The 24,445-nt window shown below is 36.2% G+C and overlaps 1 protein-coding gene and 1 long non-coding RNA gene across 3 annotated transcripts in view; one reads left to right on the forward strand and one right to left on the reverse strand.

Moving 5' to 3' along the window:
* Positions 1-24,445, reverse strand: part of alk (ALK receptor tyrosine kinase) — an 859,538-nt gene that overhangs the window by 81,816 nt on the left and 753,277 nt on the right. For both annotated transcript variants that reach the window (XM_087289256.1, NM_001423965.1), the window contains 1 exon segment: positions 19,858-19,952. In XM_087289256.1, coding sequence (XP_087145382.1) covers positions 19,858-19,952 — 95 coding nt within the window.
* The window catches only part of LOC141378382 (uncharacterized), a 139,800-nt gene that overhangs the window by 22,970 nt on the left and 92,385 nt on the right, over positions 1-24,445 (forward strand). The window lies entirely within an intron of this gene.

The following is a 24,445-nucleotide window of genomic DNA, read 5'->3' on the forward strand; positions in this document are numbered from 1 at the left end:
ACAAGGTACTGTACATATTCCTCAGAGATTTTGGTCCATATTGACATGATAGCATCACGGTTGCTGCAGATTTGTCAGCTGCACATCTATTATGCAAATCCCCCATTCCACCACATCCCAAAGGTGCTCTATTGGATTGAGTTCTGGTGACTGTGGAGGCCATTTGAGTAAAGTGAACTCATTGTCATGTGCGAGAAACCAGTCTGAGATGATTCACACTTTATGACATGGTGTGTTATCCTGTTGGAAGATTTATTAGGACAGGGCAGTGTAAGACCTGCTATTTTTAAATCTGCAATGTCAGGTTTCAAGCAAATCAAAATATTGCCTTTTACGTTGAACAAATTAAATCCTTAGTAAAGTCTTTAGTTTTTAATAATCAAAATAAAGTTTTATTTTTTTAAAGTTTTATTTTAGGTACAAAAGTACATTTACAAAAGGTCTACATGGAATATGATCTTTACTTAATATCCTAACAATATTTGGCATTAAAAATATCTCAAATAATTGTGACCAATTCAATGTATAATTAAATAGGCTGCATACAGGGCATCAATTTCTAATCTCTTTTCTGCCCTAATCCTCACGTTGCTTTCTGGGCTTGTTTTTTTTATATAGAACCTCAAAGATGTAAAGTGTCTCTTCATTTAGCTTTTAATCTCTATTATCAGATTTACTGTGATTTTTGTAATAAAGACAATATTTATACATGACATTTTAAGTTGCACTGGTATATTTGTAGGAATTGAAAGCAATACATTGTTGTCATATGATATTCAGTCATTATGATGTTATTTTTTGTTTATGTCAAAATTATTAGAATATTAAGATCACATTCAATAGAGAAATTTTGTATATTGACTATTGTAAATGTATAAAAACTAATTTTTGTTTCATACACTCTCAGAAATAAAGGTACAGGGGCTGTCACTGGGGTGGTACCTTTTCAAAAGGTATACATTTTTTTCTTAAAGAGGCCATATTGGTACCTCAAAGGTGTATAATAGTACCTAGAAATTTCATGAGGGTACCTTTTTGTATTTTTTAGGTACCAATATGTACGCTTGAGGTATTAAAAAGGACTCTTCACAACCTTTTGTACCTTTTGAAAGGTACCAACCCAGTGACAGCTCTCATACCTCGTACCTATAAGCACTTAATTTTAAATTTAATCTATGATTTGAGAATTAAAACAGTTTTATTTCAATCAATTTTTTTCAGATTTCAACAAACCATACTTTCACAAATAGTTTTTGATGCTTGTCCAAAAAAACTTATTAAAAATTAGCTGAATCAACACAATTCTTGCTTTATTAGACATCAACTCTCTAATTGGGAGTCAAAAATGAATTGTTTTATGTCCATTAAAAAAAAAAAAAAAAAAAAAGTTAAGCTAACTTAATCAATTTGTGTTGGGACAACATCAGGGAATTTTGTGGAACCCAGCATTTTTATTTTTATTTTTTTTAAGTTTATTTATTCAGCTTTTAGATCTACCGTAATCGATTCTAACTGACTTTATGTATACATCTATATGTAAGCAATTTCCCCAAAACAGACCCTTTTGACTGGTTTTGTGGTTCCCTTGCATTAATTTGAAAACTCAATGTTCCAGATAAATGTTTCTGATTAAGGCAACGCACTACATTATGATGAAAGATATTGCCTTAGTGATATAAGTCTTCCTTATGATAGCTGTGGGAATAATCAAGGTTCTGGGATTATCCATATAAAGAAATTTGTTAATATTGTTGTTCATTTGTTGAAAGCTAGTAGGAACAATAGCACATCACCATACCCATTTTAGTCTACCATTTTCAAATCGGCAAAGATTTTTGATTACACCACTTATTACTGCATGCCATTTTTCTACTCATACTTCAGCTTAAAAATATATCCTATTTTTATAATGAAAAATTAGACTATGCTTTTGAGTGTGTAACAGAAGATTATGCAAGCTTTCAGAAATACTGTTTGATCATTGATGGACTATTCTGTTGCTTAGTTACGTGCCCCGTCAATCAACTCAACACATCATCCACATTTCTTTCATATTTAATTTCCTACCATATTGAAATGAGCAGCAGCAGGTTAATCTACCATTCACGCATCTTTCATGCAGAGAAATCTCCTCAGGCACTTGCAGAAATATTCATTCAGAAGTTAATACCAAAACACGGCCTTACATAAGTTCAAAAGATAAAACAAAACACGGAAAATATGATTTAATTATTTTCCATTTTGTACGATTAACAAGTAGTCTTTCACACTTAGTCTCTTAACTTAATGGTGGATCTCACTTGCCTGTCATGCTTGTAGTATTTACACTTCTCCCCCGTCGCTGTTGTAGTTCTAAGTAAATCCACTTCCAATTCTCAATATTCACTTGTTAAGTTATGACGTATCTAACGTGTGAAATACTGTTTCGGGTCCAAGCTGCCACTTATTTGGATTGAGAGAAGAATTGTTCGTGGCCACTTTTTAGTCATAACCAACACAATTTCATGGCTGTTCGTAACTTTTTGATTTAGTGGCTAATTCGTATTAATTTATATGATCTAATTCATACAATTTAGTACGATTTGCTCATCACACAATGACGGTTGGGGTTAGGGGTGGAGTTTGGTGCATGCCTCCTTTTTAAAATCGTACATTTACGTACGACTAAACTTGTACAAATTATCCACTTGACTGACAAAACGTAAACTACTTAAGTTTCCTAGTGAGATCAGGCTGTCATATCACACGTTAAAGTGAATTTTAGATAAATTATCATAGTGTACACAACAGTCTCTGGGCTTTCTGCATCACACATATACAAATTTTAACAATTTATAAAAACAATCACTTTCTGGCCATCTGCTATTAGGCATGGCAAATGTTTCACTAGTCATTTTTAATGTTAACTCTCATAATTTGCACAAACCATCATGGGCTATTTTAGAATATATATGTTGTTGAGTTCAGAATTTCAATCTCTCCATTCAAATGGCACAAATAATCCCGATGAGACGCATCGGAACATTCCACTCATGTTCCATAGAAGTAACGCACTGCACATTCCTTGTTAGGGAAACACCAAACCATTTGTGAGCAGCTGGCATTGTTATAAAAGCAGCGTTGGGTGGTTTTTATGAGGTTTGGGCACCACAGGTAGTGTCGCATAATGAATGCTTAAAGAACAACCTTGTATGAATTTCCTGAGTTTTTTTTTTTTTTAATTTTTTTTATTATTTTACTGTTCCATAACTAGTGCTGCTCTGGGTTGAATATGCAAATGCTCTTATTGATATGATTCCCTGTTCCGAAGAGAAAAATAATAAAAAGAGGATAAGATATTCTGCCACTATGCCAAAGCTGGGAAACCGAGGTAAACACCCATAAAGTGAATCCAATGCCATCTGTTTCAATTGGAGATGGGGCGAGATAATGCTAAGGCCCTTACAGGAAACAAATACAACAACAGAATTAGATTTAAATGTTTATTTAAATGCTATTTCTGCATGACAGAGGCCACGCCCACAACATCTTTTGTTTTTATTAATAAAAGTAATACAAACTCATTGGAATCAATACTACTGATGACATCTTGAGTTAAGAATCTTGCATATGAAATGATGATGAATCACACAATAGATCATCATATGTGAAAATAAAAGCGCTATTTTAGTTACAAGTTATGAACTTTAAGTACTAATCCAGGGCATTTCAGGTCTAATACTCATACTTTGCTTGTGTGTGTGTATGTGTGTGCGTGTGTGTATAAGTGTATATAGTTTATTTATAAGGCCCTACCTGGTTTAAAAATTAAAAATTTCGGAGATTTAGCATGTTGGCAGGCATCAACTTGTCATATTGAGCAGAGAAAAAGACGGTTGAAATTCTGCCACAATATGGCGTTAGAGAATGCATAATAAGTCCTTAGGGGAGGAAAAACTCAGCATAAATTTCAAACCACAGTGGGTCAAATCATTATAAAACAGGCAAGTGACCATCTACGGAGCCGAACCCACCGAACACGCTCTTCAGTTCGAAAAACAAAAGGTGCACCATGCAGCAGCTAAATCAGCTGTGTATTGTGCAAAAGTGTTGCTGTTGGTAGTAATATAATTTTAATCTTTAAACATATTGTGAAATTCAAGATTTGTGAGTCATATAGCTCCAGATAACTTTAAACAGCGACCACTAGTCTTTCCTCCATCTTCAAGTCTCTTAGTTGTCTTGACAACACAAACACTGCAGTTACCTCAATGGAAATCGCACCTCTGCTTTCATTTGATTGGAGAATGAAAAAAGTGACTGACATAATGTGATTTTTCTGCTCAGAGTTTCAACTGCGAGCATATGGCGCACAATGCCAAAAACGTGAGGCGCAGCAGGCGGTTAAAAACACGAGGTGTGCAGGGCACATAAGCAGCGCTAAACAATCGTAGCTGTTAGTAAATCATTTTAAAAAGTGCGCCTCTCAACGCAAAAAGCACATTCGTGTGATCGGCCCCCAAATCGTTCTTTTTTCTTTTGTATGTTGTAGTGCTGTATTTATACCATAGTAGTCTGGTAGTTTTGACTTTGATTTGCGTTTTTCGGGGTTAATTATTGTGATATCCCGGTTGCAACAGAAATACTAGGAAATTCCTGTAGACTAATGGCATTTCAAGTAGTTCAGCCTTAAAGTATTTAAATGAGCAAAATCACGTCATCACTTTAGACATTATTCTATAGAATCATTCATACTAGTTATTACTAGTAATAACTACATTCAGACTAGTTATTAATACAAAAATATTGTTATAACTAATGTTATTAACATGCAATTGTTTGGCTTATTGTTAATAATAATACAGTACATTGATAGCGAATGAAACAATTATTTAATTATTTTGATTTATTTTTATGTATTTATTTATTTATTTATTTATCTATCCTTTTTTGTTCTGAAATCATGATATATATAAAAAACTTTATTATTATTATTATTATTATTATTATTATTATTATTATTACTTTAAGTTTCATTTACTTTATAGTTTTTAATTAACATTGGGTTAACATAATATATAATATATAAAGTATAAATTAATGCAATTCACGTAGCCCAAATTCAATCTATGTATGTTAAAATAATTTTCTATTTGCCAATTAAGGATTTAAAATAATAATAAAGTGCATTTTATTACAGCATTTAATAATCTGGGTTGAGGCTTATTGTATATTCTTTGTTATGATTTGCTAAACACAATCATGAAAATTCATACTAGATTTTTTTTAAATGTGTAACAGTGTAATTGAATAATCAATGAGTATCAATTGCTGAGATTTTTGAATTGCTATTTGAGCTTAGCTACAGCATCATCTAAAATTATCTTTCTAATGTTTAATAATATCTCTTTCTCTCTCTTCTCCAAATCTTGTTTTGTGTGCCAGCTTGAGCACAATGTTTGAAACCGAGATTAAATTTCTTCTCAAACCAAAGTTAACATATATCAGATCAAACCAAAAATCCTAATATCCATCCATTCTGTCTCATTGCTGTCAAGGAAAGTCATCAAATCTTTTGCGATTCATCATCCTCATGGGCTCTCTCCTCAAATTATACAGCTTGTAGCCAATTTTAAACAATTATATTTTAATCAAATTATTCATGCTAGCATTACATACTTCTTACCCTTGGAAAACAACGCTGAACATTTGGAGTTATATGATATATAACTGTAATATTTCATTCAGTCAGGTAATGAAGGCGTAATGTATAACTCTATGCATTCCGAAGTGCCATCTGAAAGGCGAATGGCAGAGGGGATGGAATAAATGGCGTGTCGAATCAATGTGCGGCAGAAAATGGCGTCCGATACAAATTGCTTGGCAAATATTTCATGGAGCAAGTGAGCCATTTAACATCAGTGGCACTCTCTCTCACGCCAACAGAGAGAGATTAGGACACTTTCCTGAAACACTCTGATGTATAAAGATATATATTTAATCATGTCTAATGATGCTTTAAAGTCACCACACTTCGAGGATCAAAGTGCCAGGCAATAAGAGCAATTCTTGCTCAAGTTATTTATGTATGCTCAGGTTAAAGATTTCTAAATCAAAACAGTGTTTATTTTGCTAGTGCTTATTGTTAGTCTTCAAGTGGACAATTAATACATGCAAGTTAATCCAGGCAAAAAGTTGCTTTGGTAATCTACAATTAAAGTCTGAACATATGTCGTCTCTGTTGACTGATGCCACCGTGTGTTTAACCATGCCCCTTTTACCCCTTTTAGTTTGCTACCAGGAAATGCTGCAGAAAAAAATGTAAGCCCCGGCTCCTACTCAGCTCATCAACTACAAGAAAATTAAAGCACTTTGATACAAAGCAAACATGTACTTGTTTGTTTACTTACTCTTAGAGCCGTCTATATCAAAGTTGATTTTTAGCCGCACCATGTTGGTGTTTCATAACATAATTTTTACGAGGTGGGTCATTAGCCCATTCTCAACCCCTAACCTATAGTACCAGGACATACACTACTGACAATTTATCTTACCCAATTCACCTATAGCGCATGTCTTTGGACTTTGGGTGAAACTGGAGCACCCTGAGGAAACCTATGCGAACACTGGGAGAACATGCAAACTCCACACAGAAATGTCAGCTGACCCAGCTCAACCAGCAACCTTCTTGCTGTGAGGTGACAGCGCTAGCCACTGCACCACCGTGCCACCCAAACTGCAACATTTACATATAATACCATTGACTAACTATAGGACGAAGAAAGATGAAGTACACATGAAATGAAAACAAACCATATTGATTTTGTTAGCTTGTATCACTAGTCGTGTGATGTACAATTAATCTGTGCATGTCACTTAGAAAAAAAAAAAGAGTTTGCTCTAATCTAAAATTGGAAATGATTGTTTTTGGTTGAATTATGTCTGTCTGAGGTAGAATCATTTTATAAAAAAATCCCAGTGTGCATGTGATCTTGGCTTAACATTTAGGGTGTACTCAAACTAGGCCATCCAAACTGTGTGCAAGCACTTTTGACCCCCATTTCCTGGTTCATCTGAAAAGTGGTGAGTGCTCTGAATCAGGCCAAAGTTCAGTTAGCCAGCCCTGGCCCAGTTGGAAAAGGTGTGGGCTTTGGCACGATACACTTGTAGTGTGAGTGAAAAGTGAGCCAGAAAGCAGAACTGAAGACGTGAAATCACTTTTAAGAGACTTTTCAAATGGATTTATTAATCATTCTTACTCTTCTATGAATGCGAACTGTCATAGTTTATTAAATGTACAACCCTCCAGCACAACAGCTGTCACCTTCAGGAAACCTCCTAACATGGCCAGCACGATGGCTTTCATGAACATTTATGAACGCCAAAAGTAGTGGATCTGTTAAGTGACTTAACTTAAAATAATACAAAACAATAGAACTAAAGCAACCTCCAATGTACAGAGTGAGAGCGCTTATGTTGAACTGAACAGTCATATTAACGACAATGTAAGTGTGCTCTGACTGGGAAGGCCAAAAATGCAATATGAATGTGAGCGAAGGGGGAGAGGGGAGGAGGGGGGCAATCGTGCCTAGTATGAGTACATCCTTAAGTGTGGTGGTACTGGCTTTACTTTGGTTGCACCAGTTACATGGTGGGTTAAAAAAACAAACATACAAACAAACACTGAAATAATGTTCAAACATGGTGTGGCTTGTTTTTTTTTTTAATCGGGAAAAGAGTTTGCGGGAGAGTCCACAGACACCTCCGCCTCACCATTTTTATTTGTTATCATAGTGCTGTCAAAACTGACAGTTGGAGTGGTATGGCTAAGTATTTTAAAGGTGCTGTATGTAAGGTTTTGACTCTATGCTTCTAAAGTATAACAACACCATGGGCCTCGTGTACAAAGACTTGCGTTGAATTCATACTAAAACATTGCGTACACACAAAGCTGTAAATGTGCGTACGCAGTAAAAAAATCAGATGTATGAAACACTGCGTACTGAATATCACACATATTCTCTTTGTACATCCAAATTAACGTGAATCTGAGCGCACGTCCATGAGCGCAAAACTCCTTCTTGCCTCCTCCCCCTAATAAATATGGTAATGACTCCACTTTGGCAAAACCAAATGAATAAGCAATGGCAAAAGCAAGCAATGTGCATTGGAGGTGCTCCTATCGAAGGTAGACTGAAGAAAAAAGGTGTTATTTACAAGTTTGTCCTCTACAATTATTAACAAAAGGAAAAAAAAAATAGTGTGAGAATTTAGCTGACACGGTTAACGCAGTGTGGTCTGAACATTGCACTGTGAGTGAATTAAAAAAGAAACGGTCCGATGTAAAGGTGTAAAATTTTGCAGTGTCTATTTAGGTTAAGTGCAAACAGCACACCTTGTTGGAATGAGCTAGTTGAGTGATTCCCGCCCATCACCATTTGATTGACAGGGACAACAAAAGTAAAGAGAGCAGCAAATAGCAGAGTGAGTGGCGTAGCTTGTTAAGTGCATAGCAACATGTTTTAACACGATTGATCATGAACTCGGTTCGAATCCAGTGTCTGAACTCATTCTTCTTTTTCCCCCCCACTACATATCAGATTTTGCCTACTCTTCATCACAAGAAAGACGAGTAGGTATCATTAATAAGTGTGTGTATTATGTTAAGCGCATTTGAGCATCACATATTATTTGCGCATTAATTGAATGGAAATGTTTCCGATTCACGTATGCAAGTTCGTCTTCAGATGACACCTTTATAGCAATGTGCTTGCAGTCGATCGCTTCGATTACATTGGGAAAACCGGCGATCACTGATAATTGTGTATTAATGTTTGGCTTGTCAACTGCATGGTATGAAAACCTTATTTACCTGCTAGACATGCAGATGATCCCATCCCATACATGCCTGCTGCCATTGCACAGCTCAAAGATACTTTGTAGTGTTGAATTTAACACAATTTCCTCTAGGAGTCGCCAATGGAAATAAAACAAACTCGCACAAGAAATGCACGTACGCCAGACATGACGTTGTCGTGGACCAACGCACATTCTCACGTTCATTTCATCGTTAGTAAATCTAAATGTGAGCGTGAAATCTGGTGTACGCAAAGTTTTTGTGCATTCGCAGCGTTGATACATGAGGCCCCATATGCGTTCTGGTATATAAGAAACATAAGTGAATATTCTTGTTTATCTGAAAAACAATACTAAAGTAAAATATTTAGCTTTGAACATGTGCATTACTTATATTTCAGCACCCCGAGTTGCCTTGATGGAAAACCATGTATTTCATTCATTAAGTCAGAAAGGCTCTCAGAGTATGCATCCGCGACCGAAATGCTACCTCTAGTGAAGAGTAGCAGCTTTCGAATTGAGACACAGGTTCAGAGTTCCTTGGGTTGGTTATTAATTAGCAAATATCATAAATATTACGAATGCATTAGGTGAGCAGATTACATTGTAACCCCATGTCCTAACAACATGCTACATGATGTGATACGCTGTGATAAGCAAGTTGGCTGTTTGCACCAGATGAAACAAGATAGAAATTTAAATACAGCCATTCAGAAGCACAGAATATATGCACTTACTGCTCTCTAATGTAATGGTAAGCTTTAAAATCTAATTAATTAATCATATCAAACCTCTTTAACATTATTAAATGTTCATGTTGAATCACTAATATGTGTTGGCTTGCACTGAAGTTCCATTTCAAATGTGTCATTTTATTTTCAAGATCTGAGGTGAACTATCTGCTGCTGCTTTCTGTAGTTTGGCAATAAATGTCACTTAAAATTACATTCAGACTCGCATTATTAGCATTTGACAATGAATAAAGCACATGAGGTGTACCTGAGGTGATCAATGTCTGTTGTTCAGCTGCATGAAACTGAAGCTGTTTTGTAAACATGAATTTCAGGTGTTGGTTAGGACAAAAGCGCATGAAAATATTCATTCTATAGTCTGCCATTTGCTCATTTATTTATTTATTTGTTTATTTACTTATTTATTCATTCATTCCTTTATTTTCTTGTCGGCTTAGTCCCTTTATTAATCCGGGGTCACCAAAGCGGAATGAACCGCCAATTTATTCAGCATGTTTTTATGCAGCTGATGCCCTTCCAGCCGCAACCCATCTCTGGGAAACATCCACACACACACAGACACACACATACACTCATTCAATACAATAATTTAGGCTACCCAGTTCACCTGTACCACATGTCTTTGGACTATGGAGGAAACCGGAGCACCCGGAGGAAACCCACGCAAATGCAGGGAGAACATTAAAATTCCTCACAGAACTGCCAACTGAGCCGAGGCTCGACCCAGTGACCTTCTTGCTGTGAGGCGACAGCACTACCTACTACGCCACTGTGTCGGCCCTTAATTATTTATTTATTTATTTAGAACACAGTTGAAATACGCCTTTAGTCTTAACAATCAGGCACACTGCCTTTGGTGTCGTAAATCTGTCAAACTGCGCTTGCATGCGTTTTGAACCAGGTGTGCAACCATTGATTGTCAAACTTACATACTGCACCTCAAAGCAATAAAAGCAATTTATTTTGGGTTCACATCAATCATGAAATTAATTGTGTGAGTACATTGCACACAAGTCAATTCAAATGTGAGAACATAGGTAATTGCCGTCCTGTAGCGTGAAAACGTGGAATGCGCAATGTTTGCAGCAAATATGTAAAATTTGCCTCAATTATGTCTTCCATGTTGGGTGTTTTCCCAGCCATGTTGGCCAATCAGAAAGGAGAAGGCACAGTTTTCACTCACTTGTGAGCTTAAAACCTCTGGTTTTAGTGTCCACATGACCAAACCATACCTGGAGTTTCAAAAAATCCTCACCATGCCTGAAGAATACAAAAAATAGTATACAGAAGAACAACATTACTGCATAGAAAAAACTGTGGTTTTGAAAATGCTCATGCTCGTATGGAACTTGGTCTTTAGTCTGGAGCCCCGTCTCTTACTCAGTTTCCTTTATTTAGTTTTAGTTCAAAGTAATATCTATATAAAACATTTTAAAAGGTCTCAGCAACTTCCAGTTCATGTAAACTTGCTGTCTATTACCACTCTTTAATGCATTAATAAAAGCTAAAACAAACCGTAATTATAAAAGAATATGTTCTAAACGGCACAGCAAACAACTGTAAAGCCTTTTCTACTCCTTCTGGGAAGTAGCACTCTTTTCCTCGCACTGTTGCCAGGGTCTTAAAGGTGCAAATGCATGATCGAGTCAGTGCCAAGTTGATTTGATCTGCCAAACGCTGAAGCAAAAAAACGAGACGGCATAAGGCTCGCAAATAAAAAATCTTATCCCGTTTAATCCTAGAGGTTTGCATTAATGATTCCCAATTCCTGTTCTTTTCCCAGCTGTGTAATATCCTGTGCTGATCTCCTTCAAATCCGTCTAAAGAGCCCCCTCAGACGGCTCACCATTTCGTGCACAATCTAAATGTGAAACTTGAGAGGATGCTTTTCTTTTCATCGTCCTCTTAGCACTGGCTTAAAGGTCTTGTCATTCTCGTGTCATCGTTGACCAGGCCTTTCAGTTAACATGTCAGAGATGCTGTATGAAGATTCAATTCCAGCTTCAGCAAATAATAAATTGTATGAAGCATTAAGCCTGTGCTAAAGTCCATGGATTCATGGTATTAATCTGTGGTGCATCTCACAATGAATTAAACTTCAGCTGTAGATCCCTGCTGTCTCTCTATGCATGCAAATTAACCCATGTGTGCTGTTGGGGATGTTTTCATCCACTCTGGGGGATTGAGTCTTAATACGGCCACAAATTTCTCTGTTTCAGCAAATGGAATGACTTTTGGTGACAAATCTGACCACCCTTTCATTATGTTGGGGGCAATTTTGCACCATTGACTTCCATTATGATCACATTTGTTTAATTAAACCCATGACACTATATAATCATGCATGCTTTACAGTTGCCGGTTTTTGTTGTTAGAGGTAAATTTACTCACTTTTACTGTTGATCATTAGTTGCAGTGCTGAAAAAAATGTGTAGTTTCTGCATTAAAAACATGGTTATATGGGATATAGTGTGTGTGTGTGTGTGTGTGTGTGTGTGTGTGTGTGTGTGTGTGTGTGTGTGTGTGTGTGTGTGTGTGTGTGTGTGTGTGTGTGTGTGTGTGTGTGTGTGTGTGTGTGTGTGTGTGTGTGTGTGTTTGTGTATGTGTATGTGTATGTGTGTGTGACTTTTACGCATTTACCTTATTGCTTTAGAAAATAAAGAATGAGTAGCTCAGCTTTCAGAACATGGTACACATAGTAAGTATTTACGCACGGACACTATAATTTGCTCTATAGAACTCCATATAAAAGAAACATATTTGCACAAGCTGTGTATTTAAAAATGGTACCTCCTTGATTTTCATTTTCCTGGCTTGTACCTTTGCTAGTGGCATTTTTCTGTAAAACAATAGCGTTCAGCTGTGCGTATAGCTCTACCTTTTTGGTACACTTTTGTTGTGCCTAATACCTTTCGGATAGGGTACCAAAAAAGTGGTGTGCACTTTAAAAAAAATAAATAAAATTTTTTGGTTTATTTCCGGCAGCGGGGGTGCCGAAAAAATTGTTATGGCTACATGCATTTCGCTTTTGGTTACATGCATTCAACATGCGCAAAAACCTTGCCCAGGGAGGTGACATGGCCAGAGGCACTGTAATGTTATAGCAGAGAAATCTAAATGCTGTCCGAAAGCTGTTATTTCCACAGAGCTTCTACTGTTTTTGAATTTGGACTTTCAAAGGACACTTTCAGTGTCTCTCTGTGCGGCTGCTTTCCCTGCATTCTACAACTCATTCTAAACTCGGGGAAAAAAAAAAAAAGAGAATATTTTATATTACTTACACATGCTTGTTCCAAATACATGTGATAGACACTTTTCAGATTTTATTTTAGATAGCAGGCTCTTCATTTCTGTCTGATTCAGGCAACTAACACTGCTAATAGCTGCTCTGACTCACTGTTTACACAGCGCAAAAGGACATGCTTGTAGGGCATAACGTGGTGATGTGAAGCCAATCCGTGTCACAACAAATTATCTTAGCTGACCAATTAGAGCCTCTTGAGGGTGGGCCTTTCAGAGGAACTAGGAAATATGGCAGCCGTTTTCATGTTAGCTGAGTATTCTACGAGTGGTCTTTAATGAACTTAAAAGAGCACATGTCACTCCGCTGCTCATCCGTTTGCACTGGCTGCCAGTTGCTGCTCGCATCAAATTCAAAGCTCTGACGTTTACCTATAAAGCGACTTCTGGCTTTGCTCCTTCTTTTCTGCTCTCACTTCTGCAGATTTATGTGCCCTCCAGAAATTTGCGTTCTGTGAATGAACGTCGCCTCGTGGTTCCATCCCAAAGAGGGAAGAAATCACTTTCGCGAACGCTCACGCTCAATCTGCCCAGTTGGTGGAATGAACTCCCTAACTGCATCAGAACATCAGAGTCACTCGCTGTTTTCAAGAAACGACTAAAAACTCAACTATTTAGTCTCCACTACACTTCCTAATCTGCCTCTCTGGATATACCACTAACTGTACTCAAAAGAAAAAAAATAAAAAATAAATAAATAAAATAAAAATTACTAATGCTTTCCTTCTTAGAACTGAAACTTGCCTATAGCACTTATTCATTGTTGCTCTTATAGTTGTGTAAATTGCTTCCTTGTCCTCATTTGTAAGTCACTTTGGATAAAAGCGTCTGCTAAATGGTTAAATAATCAAAGTAAGATAAATAAACAAAATAACGTCATTTTCTACAAATGAAGCATGAGCTCCCATTGCTTTGCATTTTATAAACAAAACCACATCTTTAAAATACCATGTGGACCAACCCTTTAAGCCCTTGGTTTACCTAGGCTGCAGCATTGATCAGTTGTCCAAGTTTGGTTGAGATGGTACTGTGCTGTCATGTACTGTTTGTATTCGGTTAACTACCTGCTGAATCACGCATGTGCAGTAATATAAGTTCCACTGATCTCAAATTTGATCTTAGTCTACTATTCTAGCAACTGAATATCTTAGGAAATTGGATATTTCAAGTAAAAAGGGGGTATCAGGCATGTTAAAAAGTAAGTAGTTTGTGCTTACACAAGTGCTTTCTGAAGAAGCGAAGCTCTTCAAACGATACAGCTGCATTTGGTAAAATGGTTCAACCAGTTCACTTAGAAGATACGGTTAAAAATAATGATTCCATCAATAGTTTGAATCCTCAAATTGCTTTGTCTTCTCTGAACTAAACAACGAACCATGAAAATGTAAACCTAGGGGAACACCAAAATCAGTGACTTTACTTTGATGCCCCTCTTCTTTTTGAGAGATGCACCTGTCTTGACTCTCAAATGAACACTTTTTAAGGTAATTATATGTACAGCAAAAGTACCAATATCGTACCTTGGTGCCAACATCCAGTAAAAAAAGAGGTACTTATATGAAGACTTCACAATGAGTATGTTTTCCAACCAAAAAAACATCCGCTACCATTGCACTGCACCACTCTAAGCTCGTTGAGAACCAAACTTCCGTGTTTTTTTGTTTCATGCACTCGAACCTCTCGTCTCCCATCATCATTCACTCTCATTTCCCTTGCCTGATCCATCTCTACCTTGAAGTGCTGTAGTCAGTTTTTATTAGAAGTTATAACAAGTGTGGTGGGGCAGAGTGAGGAACGAGACTGGTGGCAGTAGTGTTGACTACTGTCTTCTGTCTGCGCCACCTGTGTTAAGTCTCAATAGCTATGTTTCCATCCAAAAATGCGAATAAACTTAGGCACAACTAGATTATTGCGTAAAAGACATGCAAATAAAGCAGCATTTCCATCCAACAAGTCAAAGCGAACAAAATTGTCACTTCCTTATTAACTGGCGCCAAATACCAACAGTAAAAACTGAATTTATTGCGGTAGAAGCTGTGTCTATCGTTTCTTCATCTAATAAATGACTTGTGCCTCAGAAGGCAAATCCTGACACGCAGTGAACACACAGTGGTGTTTGAAGGTATCAGACGCTCTTGATTCTGGAGGTCATTAATAAAATAACAACACTAAAACTTAAACGGTAAGACATTTTATAAAGACCAAAACAATATTTCAGATGTTTTACAGTGTGCTCAGCCTGCGGGTTTGTCCATTTACACACATTTTGACCATCACATGATCTCTTATAACAAAATCACATAACCTTTTTAATGTGCATACTGAAATTTGTGTTAATCAAAGGCGGCAACACCAAGGCTCCAAAAATACAAATTGATTAAATTAAAAAGGCTGACACACATCGTGTAACGTTTCGAGCCACCTGGCTCTTCATCAGACATCATGTCTTTTATGCAATAATCTAGTTTTGTGCCTAAAGTTCATTCGCATTTTTGGATTGAAACATACCTATTGAGACTTAGTACAGGTGGCGCAGACAGAAGACAGTAGTTAACTAATGCCACCAGTCTAGTACCTCACTCTACCCCACCACAAACGTTACACGCTGTGTGTCAGCCTTTTTAATTTGATAAATTTGTATTTTTGGAGCCTTGGTGTTGCCGCCTTTGATTTAACATTTAATTCACACTTTTTGCATTTTTTTGGCTGAGCACCCAGTTAAGAGGGATGTGCATGCTTTCGTACAGTTTTTTTTTTTTCATATTGAAATTTGTGCAGTAAAAGTGTTGCCATCATAGTTGATGCACATCTTTTGTTATTGAATAAAAAGTTTATCATACTCAGTTATGCGCATAAGTTTTTTTTTTTTTGCACATTTTCCATCAACCAGCTTTTTATGCGCATATGCAAACTGCTTATAAAAATGGTTAAATGAAAACATAGCTTTTGGGGAACACTGGAAACATAACAGTTGCTGAACTGAAAGCAAAACAAGCATAAGCTCCAGTCCTGCTCCTCTCTCATCTTCCACTGCTGTCTCTCTTACTTAAGTTTCCAGAGCTCCTCCGTGAGACTCGAGACAGGTGGTGCACACAGGTGACAGTAGTTAACACTCATGCCACAGACCTCATACAGCTCTCACTGCTCTTGGCATAGCCCCATTTACTACAGTAGAGTATTGGAGGACAGTTAGATTACTTATAGCAGAATACGTTTACATGCTTGTGAAGTGCTTATAGTCAGTAAAATGTATGTTGGGAAGTAATCAAAATAAAGTGTTGTCAGATATTAAAGGGTCACGAAACACCAAAACACATTTTTTGAGCTGTTGACAGTGGTATATGTGTCCCACACTGCTAAAAACACTATTAGGACACCAATTGACTAAAAAGTGTCAATTGGTTGTTTTTGCGTTATTTCAAGCAAATTCGTACTTCCGGTTTGAAACTAATTTTTGAAGCTGCATCACGGTCATGACATAATAGCGTGTATTCCAGCGTGCAGACTGGACGTCTGTGCCAGAGTGTGTCTTATTACATCTTACCGTGTGATGCATTAATGCATGAGTAAGGCTTGGTTCAAACCAATCAGCGCGCTCTATTGTGCAACTTCATTAATATTCATTACTGTCACAGTGTTTAGATGACAGAAACGCCACGTTGTGTTGGCAAAACAAGCGTGAAGTGTTGCTTTTATAGTTTGCTGTTGTTAAGTTTTGTTTTCATTTTCTCTCTGTGAGAGCTCAGCTGGAGTCACGCATGGATTACAGTGTACGCGACGCTCGACAACAATAACTTGCGTGTCTAAGGAGGATTATTGTTTACCTGAGAGTGGTTCTCATTTGCAAACGCTGAGATCCGGATTCGCTTGTCTTCTCTTAATAAAGATGCGGCTCTAGTTGCTAGTGATTGTCCTGTCTCTACAGATTTGGTAAGTGAGCGACCAGTGCTCTTTGTTTATTCAGTTTGTTCGTATCGAACTAAGTTAACTATTGCACCGAGTGTAAACATGTTAGCACCACAACCAAACTTTAACCTCATGTAGGGTTTTTACCGCATTTTGTGACCGGAATAACACACGTGGCTTTCTGACACTACCTGCCGTGTGCATATAAGTTTCTGGGAAATGCAGAGGTTTTTTTCTCTCATTCGCCGTGCGGTATCAAACATTGCATGAAAAATACACGCTTAGAGCAGATCCTCGAATCAAATATCTCGTTTGTCGCGAGGGGCATGAATGTTTTGACTCTGAAGCTCGTGCGTGCCCAAATAGACACTCCCACACCCTCCCACTTTAGTTCCTCCGACACTCCCCCCTAAACAGAGCTAGACACGCCCACTTTTCTGACTTTTTCCAAAGTAGAGGTGTGAAAACATCCTGCTGAAGCGAGGGGGTATCATGGCCCTTTAAGCAAACAGTATGATAATACCCTAGAGTGCAGTAGTTGACATATGACTCTTTTCCGTTTGGTACATTACAGTATCGTATCTGTTTCCACTGTCTGAACTACCAAAATGGCAAATTATACCTTTTTTTGGAACTCTTTCATAAGGATACATAGCAAGCAGTATGGTATAGTCTCAGAAATAAAGGTAAAAATCTGTCACTGGGATGGTAAATTTTCAAAATGTACATTTTTGTTCCTAATGGGTTTTTAAAGGTACATATTACATAAAGTACAAATGTGTAGCTCATTAATACCTTAAAGCTACATAAGTTACTATCGTCCACCTGCATGGTACAATATCTTTTGAAAACATACAGTACAGCCCAGTAAGTGAAGCTAGACTTACTGTTGAATGATATTGATCTACAGAGATTGTCACTTGCATGTGCAAACAAGAATACAGAAAAAAATAAAATAAAAAAAATACAGGAAGTGGCATTTTCTTAATACACAGGCAAAACTTGAGGCCATATTAATACTGCACAGTAATGAAAAATGCTCAAACAAGGCTTTACATAAAAAAAAAAAAAAAAAAATCTATTTCATGATGTTGTGAGTAAGAGTGAACCAATGTAAAAGGCTAGTAATCCTGTAGTTGTAAAGGCTGATTTAAACTCACAGATCACGGACCTCCGCTGACTGTGCGCGCACCTCACAAAATAGTCATGGTTTTTATAGATGCGTTCGCCTTTGAGGTATTCTTTAAAATGACAGGGGGTGGTCAAAAGAAACTCTCTGTAAAATCAGACTGGTAAACATAGATGTAGGAAAGTTTTCGGAACTATGTCATACAAATAATATTGTTCAAATTATTTGTTTAAACATTCATGATTTATTTTAAATCAAACTTTGTTGCATCACTTGCTTTTGTTCAGACCTTGGACAGTTCTACAACAGAACACTGGTTGGTCTACAAATATATATATATATATATATATATATATATATATATATATATATATATATATATATATAAGTATAAAAGTATAAAAGTAAAAATTTATAAATTAAAAAGTACAAAAATGCTGATGGTATTTTAGATTTAGCCCACTCCACAACTGACACACTACTGTCTGGCTATTTTGTGTCCTATGCGTATATGGTAAAAAGGCAATAATAGTCCAACATTCTTGACAATTATCACCAGTAAAGCCCAGAAAAACATGGCATCAGTATATTGTAAATCGATAGTTTCAAATATTATTTTCCAGTTATCAAATAAATAATTTGTACCCTAATTATATTTTTTAACTATTAAATTGTTTTAATATTGGAATATATACATCAGTGTAAAACCTATGAATGGTGAAAAAAAAATATATATATATTCTGTAATTGTATATTAAAACCATCTGGGTCTCCACTTTTAACAAACGAATACTTCAAGTTAAAAACTTTTCCCATGGCTGTTGCAATTTCTACCCAATACTTATTGTCCATCTTGTTTTTGCTATATGATCACGCATGGATGGATCATAAAGATCTTTGTACAGGTATACCTACTCAGACAAAATCTCTTAAGTGATTCATATTTAACTTAAAATGCTGCAATGCACGAAATATTTACTTGAGTCTTAGAAAATTTTGTGTGCTCTGCCAGCTACACAGCGATTACATCAGTTTCCGAAAACACTCGCAAACTAGCAAATTAACGGAGTATAAATCAGCCTGTAAAGTGTCAATGTGTATTTACATTTGATGTGTGACATTATTTCAAGTGAAACATTAAGTCAGGTTGGGACATAGAGTAGCTTCTCCTCTTGAAAGAAAAAAAAAATAAATAAATAAAAATACAGCCAAAAGCATTTTGTTTTTATCACAGCTCTGCCAGTGAGAGTTGTTGAGATCATGAGAATCAATTGAAAAGAAAACAAGAAGCACATTGAATGGGGCGGTACATGTCAAATACCAGAGAACATTTGACTGGTCAGAAAATTTGATAAGAAACTGAAGTATAAGGTAGCATCAAAAATAGTTAATTTAGGCGGAAGTGAAAAACTGCATGCTTGGAATGTTTTTATCTTCTAAATACTAATTATGTGACTGTTGTGGAGAACACTAGCTTATAGCTATCATTAAGACTAACAAACCGATACTAACAGCTAAAAAACATTCACAAGGGCTTTAAAATGCTAACCATTCATGCTAAATCAGCTAAATCAATTTGCCAGCTCTACCACACCTATTCTGAACTAAAACTTGATCTCAGAAAGGTCGATTAGCCAATAAATTCTCTTGATGTGGCCAAAGAGGTAGCAATTTCAGGTAGCAAAAAGACAGTTATCATAAAGACAGTTCTCATAAAAAAAACACTTAATACTAATGCTAATGAAGTGTAGTTTCAAAGCGTTCTCGGTAGTCAAATGAAGTTCTCTGAAAAATCCATTTGAGGTTGAATGGCGGGGGTGGTACCAGCCTTTAAAACAATTAGGGGGTGATTAACTGTAACAGTAATTATTTCTTTTTTAAATGGCCACTCTCTCGTTTCAGACCAGAAAATTGCAGACAATAAAAACTACTCACTTTCAAGGAAGCATTCCATGCTCAGAGTGAAGTTGTCCACGGCAAAAGCAATTCCTGAACTAGAGGATATATCCGCACTGAACTGCAGGTAGAATCTAAAGTGGGACAAAGAAAAACAAAGACATGGATTAAAGAGAACATCTGAACCATCTTTTGATGAACAGAAAAGCAAATGGTCGGCCAAAAGGAAAGTAGAACTATTTATTTTGTAACAATAAACTCGTGATTTTATTCCGAACCACATTATGGCGGTCTCAAAAAAATAATAATAATAATAAAAAAAAATAATAATAATAATAAATAAATAAATAAATAAATAAATAAATAAATACATACATACATACATACATACATACATACATACATACATACATACATACATACATACATACATACATACATAAATAAATAATTTTCATACTTCAAAAAATAGTCATACAATAGCCTTACACAAGGAAAAACGACTGGTAAACCTTTAGTTAATCTACTGGCTTATCACCAACCTGTTTATAAGACAATAGCTGTTTCCATCCACCAATTTTTATGCACATTTTGGATATGCGCTTAAAAAATGGTTGATGGAAAGGCAAGATGCGCATACATTTTGAAAATGCGTATAACTAAGAAGGATAAACTTTTTATCTAATAGGAAAAGATGCACATAATCTGCAATCAAGTACACTTTTACCATACAAATTCCAATATGCGCATTAAATAAAGGAACGGTACACTATGGACACATGAATCTCTGTAAAAATCTCCAGTAACATTAAAAAAGTTGCTAGATCTGCCACTAGTTGCTTTCTTTGAAAATTTGTCACTAAGGGGTCTGAAAAGTCACTAAATATTGCGACAGTCACTAAGATGGCAACACTGCATCCAGGTTGATGGAGAGTTTCTCCCCAAAATTGTGCTTTGAGTGTCCAGAAAGCACTATATAAATGTAAGGAATTGTTATTTAAAACTTACTGACTATTAATAAGCAGAAAGTTTATTGACCTAAAAGTCTTAATTGTTTATTATTCATGAGAATTGTACCTTATAATAAAGTGTGACGAAACATTTATTTGTCTAAATGTATTGCCTCAGTCAGGATGTGTCACTACAAGTATTACATCAACGGCATTCTCTCATATGCATGGAAATGAGCAGCATGACTATTTAGTTTTTTTAAATATCTGTGCACATGTGTGTCCCAAAGTAGAACAACCAACCACTATTGCATCATTTGCATTAAAAAAGTGTGAAAACACAAAATAAAAGATGAAGTGAAGCAAGTTTGAAACTAACTTGTATCTCCAAAAAAAAAAAAAAAAAAAAAAAAAAAAAAACTCAAATGTGGATTTATGACTATAGTTGACCCAATTATATTCCTCATGCCACATTATTTTGATTAAATATCACCACCCTCTGCCCTATATGAACTACCACATCCCATGATAATAAATAGGTCAGAACTACTCTTTGGGTCATAATGAAAAAAGCTATGCTACTGTGAAGTGTTGAATAAATCTTAAAAAAAAAAAGGAACTACAACAAAAAAAGGGGAAAGAGGCCAAGAATGAATTTTTAATCACCCCTCTGTGGACTGGAATTAGCAAAGCTCTGGATAACAAGAGCGGAGGTTGGGGCGTAGGGAATTGTGGGAGCTTTGGGAAGGTCAGATGAGATTCCAATCAAACGTGTACTGTAGAGATGTAAGAGCCGTTCTATTTCCCCTGCCCTCCTCACTCTTACAAGTCTAAAGCGGTTGCTAATTGGAGTGAAAGTGTGAATGAATGGTAAGCCTCTTGATCGATTTTTTTTTCTTTTTTCTATATGTCCATTCTTCTTCATCTAAGGAGGGTGATACGGTATGTATGGTATCTGCGTTGTTGTATTGGACAGGGACTAGTCACCACTAGGATTCATTAGGATTTCCTAGTAAATGTGAGGTATTCTGTAAAACCATGTAAATGACCACAGTTTGAACTGAGAACTTATTGCAAACGCATTCAAAAAAATCATTTTCTTATAGTTCTTAATCAGAATCATTCCTGACATTGTTTATGCCATAGTTACTTTGCATACTAAGGGGCTATTTACATGTTTTTGTTTTTTATTTTCAGCCAAAAAAAAAAAAAAAACTTTTGTTCACACCATGGGCTCTATTTTAATGATCTAGGCGCAAAGTCTAAAGCACATGGCACAAAATCCTTAAAAGCATGTCTAAATCCACTTTTCTATTTTAAGGATGGATGCAAGTTGGTGCATGGTCTCACAGGGTTGTGCTTAATCTTCTAATGAGTTAAGGGTGTGTTTTGAGCATAACATGAGACACCGATTGGTTTAATGCATTACTTATTCCCTTTGAGAATCAGTTGTCACACCATGGCACATTTGCTATTTACATGCCGTACAAATGGAAAAACTGAACGCTTCTAGCGAGAAAACAATCAAACAGATTGGCTGTGAGAGGATAAAGAATGAACCTCCCCCATTTGTCCTCTTTACTTTCTCTTTAATTTAGTTTTACCCTTTACTCCTTTTTTTTCTGGATAAGGAAACCGTGTTGTACGCACTCCACTGAAGTCATACATTAGCCTACATATTTAACTTTAAGCTCAAAGATTAGTTTTAAAACTATTTCTAAATTCAGTTCTAATTTCCAGCAAAATAACAAAGTGTGTTATATTAAAACACACGCCTATTCTTATGTCATATAGTGACACATAAATCTCCAAAACCTGACAGGTGGACAAATAAAAACTTGTTTTTATAAACAAATATTAATACCCACCCCTGCCCCTCCAACTTTAGAACAGCTGTCAATTGGTCAACGGCGAGGTCTGTTTTAGTTTCTCAAAATAGCAACTCGCCAACAATGCACCTTAACACAACTTCTTTATAGTCCAGAACACCTATGAGTCCACAAAGAGGTGTAAATGTATTCCCTATTTAAACTGTGGCGCAAAATGTAAAAATGACTTGCTTTGTTGTGAAAATAGCAACAAATCTCATCAAACATGTCTTGCATTTTATTGCGCCAGGGGCCTGTTTCATAAAGGAGGTTAAGTGAAAACTCAGAGTATTTTAACCCTGAAATGACTCTGGGTTTTCCATTTCAAAAAGGCAGGTTTGTTAAACTCGAGAAAGCAGGGTCAACACTGTTTCTGAAAGAGAGGTAACTTTAACTCCAAGTCAGTTACTGTGGTAACTTACTCTGTGAACCTAACCTGGTCAGCAGCAGGTTTTAGTCTCAAAACTCTGAGTTTCTGTCGGTCTCCTCTCCTTTTTCAAAGACAAAACGGTATTTCTTGACTTAGCTGTACGTTTCCACCCACCTATTTTAATGCTCATTTTGGAGATGCGCATAAAAACGATTGATGGAAACGTCATGATGCACATAACTTTGGAAAATACACATAAACACACAAAGAACAAAGTCACGTACGAGAATGGGTTGTCTTTTTTTAATAAATAAAGCTTAAATTCACTAACCTTCAACAGGGACAAGTAGATTAATTAGGATTATTATTCTTTCTAAAAACTATTGTTTAGAGGTTGATATGACATTCTAAATGTCATATCAACCTCTATCATTTAAGTGATCAATAAAAAGGCCAACACACAAGTGCACTTTTAAATCAGTTAAAACTGATCAACGTGTATACATGTGGGAACGTGTGTTTAGATTTTATAAACGTCACACATAACATTACTTATTTTATTGTACTTAAATATTTAAATACTTTGATTGTAAAATTATGCATTAGGCATCTATGTTTACCCACGCTAACTGTCTCTGTTTTATTGATGCAGTCGTGTTGCTTTTTTAAATATATGCTGATATTTGCCATAACTCTGCATGAGCAGATCAAGTTCAGCTCAGGAAAGAAACGGTGATCTCTCTTTTTTTTTTTTCTCAATATTGCCATAGTCACTCTTAATATCTGCGCTCCATTGATAATCCTTTTTTATAGTCACAGTGTGTGTGCGCTTAACTCTGAGTTGGTGTACTCAAAGTTGATTGACCCAACTCAGATCAGCTCTTCTGAAACTCAGAGTTTTTAATCTATCAGTAAATAAACTCAGAGTTCAAGTTTAAAGTCCGAGTTGGTTGAACCTCCTTACTGAAATAGGCCCCAGGTGTATGATAGGGCCCTATGTGTTTTGCCTGTTTGTTTACATGACAATAGCATTTTTGTGACTGAAAACATACATATGAAAATGGGTGACAGTGCTTTTGACGATGCCGCCATTGCTCTTTCTACGTACCCCCCACCCCACACACACAGACACACACACACACAGAGAAAAAAAAAAACAGACTAAAAAAAAGTTTCAGTTTGTGTCGGGACAACATGAAGGAATTAAGGTAACTTATTAGTTTTAAGTGGATTGAACATACAACAGCTAAGCCCTACTCCCCAACCCACCACCCCAAAACATAACAATGATGGAGTTGATAATGGGTTTGCCAACACTTAATCAGCAAAGTGGTTATTTACTTCAAATTAAAACCAACAATGGAGACACATCTTACACACACAGCAAATTATACGTACACATCGATGTCAGTCACTTTCTAACAAGTTATGTTTAATAA

The sequence above is a fragment of the Danio rerio genome, chromosome 17 (genome assembly GCF_052040795.2).
Source record: "Danio rerio strain M-AB ecotype USA chromosome 17, GRCz13ab, whole genome shotgun sequence".
NCBI classification, from domain to species: domain Eukaryota; kingdom Metazoa; phylum Chordata; class Actinopteri; order Cypriniformes; family Danionidae; genus Danio; species Danio rerio.